The 8567-nt window shown below is 43.0% G+C and overlaps 1 protein-coding gene across 1 annotated transcript in view; it reads left to right on the top strand.

The window, feature by feature from the left end:
- Positions 1 to 8130, top strand: part of Tmem45b (transmembrane protein 45B) — a 47619-nt gene extending 39489 nt beyond the window's left edge. The window contains exons 2-6 of the mRNA XM_008852115.2: positions 1197 to 1396; positions 3222 to 3431; positions 5451 to 5635; positions 6064 to 6209; positions 7186 to 8130. Coding sequence (XP_008850337.1) covers positions 1213 to 1396; positions 3222 to 3431; positions 5451 to 5635; positions 6064 to 6209; positions 7186 to 7297 — 837 coding nt within the window. The 5' untranslated portion in view covers positions 1197 to 1212 and the 3' untranslated portion in view covers positions 7298 to 8130. The remainder of the gene's footprint in view (positions 1 to 1196; positions 1397 to 3221; positions 3432 to 5450; positions 5636 to 6063; positions 6210 to 7185) is intronic.
- The last annotated feature ends 437 nt before the right edge of the window (positions 8131 to 8567 follow it).

Here is an 8567-nt window from a genome sequence, read left to right as displayed (position 1 = left end):
TTTTAAATGAAAAAAAAATAATATGCATGCAGCATGTTCCACAATGAGAAATCTATGCCACAAAAATAAAAGAATTAATATTTAAGAATAAAAAAAATGCTTAAGTAGAATTTCTCTTTTCTAATTCCATCCTTTCTATCTATGCTTAGGAAAGTTTCTCCACACTGAACTCAATGGATACTCATCTATCCTCCACTTCCCTCAACCAGTTCCTTTATGTTACAAAGTATCAGGGCCAGTAATAGTCCCTCCATCCTCCATCCTGTAACTCACTTGATAGACAAGACCATAGTGACATAAAGGCTGTTTAATGAAAATGAGTTAATCCTGGGGGCTGGGGAAATGGCTCAGCGGTTAAGAACACTGACTGTTCTTGCAGAAGACCCACGTTCGAATCTCAGCGTCCACATGGCAGCTAACAACTGTCCGTAACTCCAGTTCCAGGGGATCCAACAGCCTCTTCTGTCCTCCGTGGGCATTGCATGACACCGGTGCACTTACATACATGCAGGCAATACACTCATACACATAAAATAAAAATAATAAAGAAAATGAGTTAATCCTTCTTGTATGACTTGTGATTTAGAATCCATTTTTCTTCTTGCCAAAATACATTTGGTGTTTTTGTTTTCTGAGGCAGGGTCTCATTTAGTCCAGGCTAGCCTTGAACTAATTCCCTGTGTAGCCAAGGATAACCTTGAACTCCTGATCCCCCTGCCTCCACCTTCCAAGAGTACTTATAGGGATTATAGGTGTGGAATATACCACCATGCCCGACTCAATGTATATATTTACAGGGCTGGAGAGAGATCTCGGTCAGAACTTGGGACCTGAGTTCAGTCCCCAAGTAAAGATGCTGGGTGTGTTGGTGCATACTTGCCATCACAGCACTAAGGAGGCAGAGACAGGTAGATCCCTATAGCTCACTGGCCTGCCAGCCTAGCATGTCTAGTGGGCTCCAGGACAATGAGAGGCCCTGTCTCAAAGTAAGGTGAATAGTATTCCTGAGAAGCAATGCTTGAGGGTCTCTTCTGGCATTCACATGCATGTACCACACACACACACACACACACACACACAACACACACACACACACACACAACACACACACACACACACACACACACACGGGCATGTGTGAATATGTGTTTTTATGTCTTCATTTAATCACCTAATAGTTGTCCCCAATTTTTCAGGTGTCCTAGAACACTGATGGCAAACTTCAAGGGCCACGCTCTCCCAGGGAGTTTCTTCCTGATATTTGGCCTGTGGTGGTCAGTGAAGTACCCACTCAAGTACTTTCACCAAAAGGAACTGAAGAAGAACAGACTCAGTCAGCAGCAACAGCGCATTGAGATCACTGAGGGCGCAATCAAGACTGCATTTGCGATCATTGGTAAGAACAGAAGTCACTTGGCCCATGGATTCTCCCCTTCACACCCAGAACCTTCCATCTACTTCCTGGATCCCATGGAATAGATGTCTCATTGGCAGAGATAGGACAAGATTTTTAGGTGGCTACGAGGCTATTTTAATATCCAGATCTTTGTGTTCAACTATGTTAACTATGTTAACAGTTAATAGAACCTTATATTATGTATACTATGAAAATTACCAAATAAAATAGTTTTTGCCCTGAAAGAATTTGTAGGAAAAGAACTCGGGCAAAAAAGAGAAAATGCAAGTAAAAATAGGAAAAAAGGGGAACAAATTTTAAAAGTAGGCTCATGAACAGCAATTAAAAGTACTAAATAGGGTTTAAGAAAATCATCTTCTCCCCCAATAGTCTCTTTCTAGCCTAGAATCTCAGAATGATCAACACCAAATTCACTGGCATAGCCTCCATCCTCAGGTCTCAGCACCTACCTGCCATGAGGGGTGTCCCTCAGAGGGCTGTGCTGGGTTTACTCTGCCTCATCCTGACAACCCCACCCGACTCCTATTCCTCACCAGTTCCTTCCACTGATGGCTCTTGAGGAATCAGCAGTGGCAACAGTGATGAGTGCTCTTCCTCAGGACCGCACCCACCCAAGAGTAGCAAGACATCTTATTCTCAATGGCATTCTACTAGTTTTCTTTGGCCTGCCATTTTCCAACAAAATGTTTTCTGGAGCTAATGAGCAAAAGAGACATATGACTTAGTGGTAACAACAGCATCAACATGGCCTTTCTATAAAGCTAAATTTTATTTGGCATTTTAGCTGGAAGAAAGTGCTACTTGTTCAATCTCTTTTGTGCTTGTACCAGAGGCCAGGGACTCCATGTTCTAAGTACTGGGAATACAGTGGGGACCACACAGTCCCTTCTCCACAGGCCTTCCATTTTAGTGTCACTGGCCTTTTCCTGGGTCATTTCACAAACCTCCCCACCCTTTATCATCCCACATATATGTGAATTCAAATTTGAATGTTGGAGAACAGGATGCAGAAAGTTGTCATGGAGGACTTGCAGGCTTCCCCAAAACATTTTAGGCACAAGGCCTTCTCAAGGCAAACCTGCCTTCCCATAGTGATAAAAGTAAAAGGAACAAAAGCCCAGAGTGATGATACAGATTTATAATCCTTGGGAGGCAGGAGGATGGCAAGTTCAAGGCTAGCCAGGGCTATATAAGTGACATGATCTAAAAAAAGAAAAGCCAAACAAAACAAAAAACGGACATGACACAAAGTGTGTGCTTCTGACACACACCGCTTCAATCTGGCTTCTCCTTGGCCAGCAGCAGCGCAGCCTTCATCTTGTTCACCAGTGTTTTAAACAAAGGGCTATGCTGAGGAAGGGTACTTACTCAAAACCAGCTCCAACTCCCTGCCCTCAGGCCTGCACAGGGTCATCACTGTGGCCTCTGCCTCATTCTCTCTGGGGTCTGCACTGCTCACTTGATGGCTGTGTCTCAGCCTCACTATCATCTAAGAGGCAATGGTGTACTGTCTCTGCTGTGAGGCAGATTCCCTGGAGACCAGCATGTGCTATTTCTATCACTGCTTCTTCCCCATCCCAGCCACTGAAGGAACATCTGGGGCCAGGTTATCTCCACAGACTTCTCAGCAAAACCTTCCTTTGTACGTTAGTTACCTATGCCACGGTAGTGAAGCCAGCCTTCTGAGCTGTTGGCCACCATTACCCACATCTGGACCCGGCTCACACCTTCAGGCTATTTTTCTAGCTCACATTTGTCTCCAAGCTACTTTTTCTTCTCAGTTTCCACTTTTGCTTCCTGGCAGGGATCCTGGCAGAACAGTTTGTTCCAGATGGGCCCCACCTCCACCTCTACAATGAAAACCATTGGATGAAGCTCATGAACTGGCAGCACAGCACCATGTACCTCTTCTTTGGTGTCTCAGGAATCGTCGACATGCTCACCTACCTTTACTTCAACATTGTGCCCTTGGGGCTAGACAGAGTGGTTTTGGCTATGGCAGTATTCAGTGAAGGTAACTTGGATGGAGAAAGGAAAGATGGACAAGTTGAATTTATGAGATAAAAATGTAAAGGAAAAATATTAACTATATTGACCTTCCTTAGAAAACCAACTCTTAAGTCTTCCAAACCCTGAATAGGCCTGGGTTCTATGCTCTGGATGGTACAGATGGCATGTTCCACCTGTAGCATGTGTGCAAATACACTCATACAGACAAAATATCCTAGACTATTGAATGCTACTGTGCAGGGAGTCAAATCCTTTCAGTTAGGAAACGGAACTCTGCATCTCACCCTAGAACATTCCCTGGGTTGTGACCCTTTAGCCCCATTACAAATCTCAGAAGCACTAAACCAGTCAGATTTCCATCCATATAATGCTATGTATGAAAGAGGTTTATTTTGAGATTCAAGTCCAAGATTGGGTGGCCCCATAGGTTTAACTTCTACATGTTGGAGATAACAGTCACATTTTGAACCAGGAACAGAGAATGAGATAGGGATCTCCCAATCTTCTATCAGGACATACCCCCAGTGACCTAGAGACCTCCCAATAGGCTCTTCCTTTGGTGCACAGAACCTCCCAATACTACCACTGTGGTTGTATTTATGCATAGATACTCATATAAACAATACTCACCTACTAGGTGAGTGTATTGCTTTCTGTTGCTTATGATAAAAACACTGTCCTGGTTAAGCTTCAGTTGTCAATTTGACACACCTAGAAACGGGAACATCAACTGAGGAACTGCTTCCAAGAGAACTGCCTGTGGCCATGTCTATGAAGCATTTTCTCAATTGCTGAATGATGTAGGAGGGTCTAGCCCACTATGGGTGGTGCCATCCCTAGGCAGGTGGGCCTGGGCTTTATAAAGTAGTTGAACAAACCAGTAAGACAAGCCAGTAAGCAGCATTCCTCCATGGTCTCTGCTTTAGCTCCCACCTTCAGGTTCCTGCCCTGAGTTCCTTATTGACATACCTCAAATACAGACTATGATCAAGACATGTAAACCAAATAAACCTTTCCTCCCCACATTGTCTTGGGGTAGTTTTTTGTAGCAGCAAAAGAAAGGTAACTAGGATAAACTCCATGTCCAAGGCATCTTATAGAGAAGTTTATTGCCAGTTCCAGAGGGAAAGTCCATCATGGTAGGGAGGCATGGCAGGAGGCAACTGGAGCAGAAAGCTGATAGTTCACATTTAAAGCACACACAAGAAGCAGAGGGGCAAACTGGAAGCAGGACACGGTTATGAACTCTCAAAGTCTGCCCCCAGTGATGTGCTTCCTCCAGCAAGGTCACACCTTCTAAAGATTCCATCACCTTCCCCCAAGCAGTACCACCAACTGACCAAGTGTTCAAATGCTTGTGTCCGTAGGAAACATTTCTCATTCAAATCACTTTATTTAAGGCAGAGAAAGAATGTGGGGTTTTTTTTTTTGTTTTTTTTTTTTGGTTTTTTTTTTTTTTTTTTTTTGTTTTTTTTTTTTGGTCTTTTTTGTTTGTTTGTTTTGGAGACAGGGTCTCCCCGTAGCCCCAGCTGGCTTGGAACCCACTACGTAGATCAGGCTGGCCTTGAATAGAGATCTGCGTGCCTCTGCATCCTGAATGCTGGGATGAAAGGTGTGTGCCACCACGCCTGGCAAAAGACATTTTTTAATCCAACAGCTTCACCTACTTCTGTAACTCGACCAAGAACTGAAAAAAGTTAAACAAGGGCAAAACTGAATTTCAAGTACATGTACATGCAACATCTTACAAATCAAAACCATGATGGACCTACTCTATCCATCCTGCATGGAACCCTACTGTCGTGCCTGCACTAAGATATATTCTTTGATACTATCGACAGACCCACCAAATGAACAATCCGTGTGTTTGCTGCTCTGTAATGTCATGGAAACTGGCTTCCCGTATGCTGAACAATTCAGCTTTGAGACAAGTGTAGGAAAATTTTCCAATAATTGGGAAAACCCAATGTGAATCCCCTCAAATAGAAAAGAGGTTCTGACAGCTGTCATTGGTTTGTGGCAGGTTTTCTCTTCTACTACCACGTTCACAACCGACCCCCTCTGGACCAACACATTCACTCACTACTGCTGTTCGCTTTGTTTGGAGGGAGTATCAGTATCTCCCTAGAGGTGATCTTTCGGGACAATATCGTGCTGGAACTTTTCCGAACCAGTCTCCTTATTCTTCAGGGAACCTGGTTCTGGCAGGTGATTATTCACATTCACGCTCCTCACATGGTCGGGGTTGAGAAGCTCCCTTAAGAGAAGTCATGAAGGTGACCTGTTGTCTGAAAAACCATGGAGATGGGTTTAGATGGCCATTTTCTCCCCACACCTACCCCTTGGTCTAAGGGGTTTTCTCCATTAACTGCCTACTGGTACACTCATTGGTACCTTGCACAGGCCCCATTTGCTGAACGACACACACAGGCCTTAAAGTTTTGCTATTTTAAAATCAGCCTCTACTAAAATCAGACATTTTCCTAGTGAAAAGGGCTTTCTATGCTAACTCTAGTGTGGGAACTGTGAGGAGTTGGGGTTACACATGGGGTTACACATAAGCCACTCTGGCAGCCAAGGAAGAAGGCTGGGTTGCTTCTCAGGACAACCAACCAATTTCTCCTCTACTCCTCCAGATTGGGTTTGTGTTGTTCCCTCCTTTTGGAACACCTGAATGGGACCAGAAAGACATGGACAACATCATGTTCATTACCATGTGTTTCTGCTGGCATTATCTGGTTGCCCTTTGCATTACAGGCATCAACTACTTTCTTGTTTACTGGTAAGTTTGAAAGTAACTAACTTTTTTTTTTCTCCCTAACTCGCCCCTAAGCATTAGTGGTTAGCTTCTGCTACTTAGTGAATGCTAATTTCATGCCAAACCCCACACAAGGCACTATTCTTTTGCAGAGCAGTTATCACAACTCCTATTTGCCAATGTCTTTGGCTAAGCCAAATAAACTGACTGGATCACCATCAACCCAGGTTTCAAATGCAGTTCTAACAGACTTTAAGTTGCTGCATGATAAGAGAAATCTCCAAACCAGGAATCAGTCTGGGCTGGACTCTCTGCTCTCACTGGTGGCCTGCACCCATCACCTATTTCCAGACTTGTTTTGCTTACTTCCTAGATATGTGGACATCAAAATATACACCAGAGCAGAAACCACTAAATGCCTTTCAGTGGCATATAAGCTACAAGAACTATTAACTCCCTGCACTTACTGTGTTCCCAGGCACCACTTAAGAAATATTGACCCACTTAATCCTCACCACTATTTTATATACTGTTCATTTTTTACAAATGGGGAAATCAAGGTTTTAAAAGGCCAAGCAACTTGGCATACTAATAAATAGCAAACAAGGCTGACTTTTAGCATGTGACAAGGTCTACTGCTGTGAGAGCTGCCCTTGCCTTGTTTTTCTAGCTCCTTATTTTCCTAGACCCAAAGCAGGTATACTTCACCCAGGAAAAGTCCCATGTGACCAAACAAAAGGGAGTTTCCTCCAGCTTTCCTTTCTGGTCAGCAAAATGGCTGGATGGTAAGAGACCTAAATTTTGTCTCAATAACAACATTTTGGTCACCATGAGTCCTTCTCTCTACTGTGACTACAATAATGAGAAAGATGTATAGATACGTTACCACCATGTTTAATGGAGCTGAAGAAAAGGCTCTGAGATTCTTTCATATCCTTGGGTGAGAAAACAAAGGACTTCTGTGGCTTATCTAATGGTTCTTCTGATTTGTCTATTACAGTTTTCTGACTCGGGTGAAGAGGCATGCAGGAGGAGAAATCATAGGGATTCAGAAGCTCAAGTCTGATCCCACTTACCAGTCAGCCCTTTTGAGTGGCTCAGATGAAGAGTAACATCAAGCCATGGTGGAAAAATTCATGTCTTTTGGGCCACAACGGCTGGAATCAATGTAGTTTGTCCCCCCCACTTGAAGGCTCGCCTTAGAGTGCTCCTAGGGTTCCTTATGTTTGCACTCACCTAATACAAAGCTGGAGGCTTGAATACAGGAAATTAGATCTCGGGTGTTTTGTGTATCATGCTGTGTTATTAGAATAATGGCATTCATACAGAAAATGGACACCATCCTTGTAGGGAATCAGTTAGAGTCTGAAAGCCTAGAACAGGAAGTGACAACATGGATGAAGCAAACTAGAATCTGAGGGGACGTCGTGCTGCTTCTGATACTTGCCCTTTTCTCTCAAAGCAAACACATACTTTCTTCTCAGAAAGGTTATCAGGACTTAGCGAGTGCCCTGCCCTCAATTCAGAGCCACAACTCTAACTTACATATTTTTTAAATAACAAAACAACTCATAAGTTTTGACATTTTAAATGTTAACCTGAAATATCCTCTAACTAATCAGACCAGAATTAGGTGAAAGGTAATTTTCTTAAAGCAGATACCTAGTTCACAGTGCAGCTAAGAATCAGAACTTGGCATGCTGATTCCTCAAAATTATCCTGCCGAGGGATCATCATACAGAGTCTGTATAATAAGACACAGAGAAAAATAGATTATGGAAGGCCTTGAATTTTAATATAGCTGAGGGCAAAGGACATAGATTTTGAATTAGTAATATTGAGACGTGATACTGACTGTTAATTATGGATATTTTGTGGGGGATTTTGTGTTTATTTTTTAACTTTCCTCAACAAGTATTTATTAAAAATTCACTTTGTTCTAGTACTGAAATGTTTGCAAGGATTAATGAGATGTCCATCAAGTAGCTGACAGTGTAATGTTACAGAGCACTGTATGAGATGCCACAGGCAGTGTGGTGGGTGCTGTATGACATGCCAACCACGAGGAGGGAGCAGAATGGAAATGGGGAGTTAGCCCTTTAGAGAACAGTATGCACAAAAGCAACACAGGAAAGAACATGGAGAACTAAACACACATGTTAGTTCCTGTGTGTAAAGGGCTTTCTATGCTATCTGAAGTTGAGGAGTCTTTGAGACTATGTAAAACATTTCAGTTGTACAGCATTCCACCATCCTGAGATGCACTCTATCTCAAATGATTATCACAATCTCCTATCAAGTGTGTAAGGTCATTCTGAGGTTGGTTAGCAAAATGTCACACAGCTACCAAGTGACAGAGCCCATCTCTCCACTGTGACTTGA

This window comes from Nannospalax galili, unplaced genomic scaffold (genome assembly GCF_000622305.1).
Source record: "Nannospalax galili isolate Female #2095 unplaced genomic scaffold, S.galili_v1.0 scaffold6, whole genome shotgun sequence".
NCBI classification, from domain to species: Eukaryota; Metazoa; Chordata; class Mammalia; order Rodentia; family Spalacidae; genus Nannospalax; species Nannospalax galili.
The sequence above is the reverse complement of the archived record's forward strand: the minus strand, read 5'-3'. Positions and strand labels throughout refer to the sequence as shown.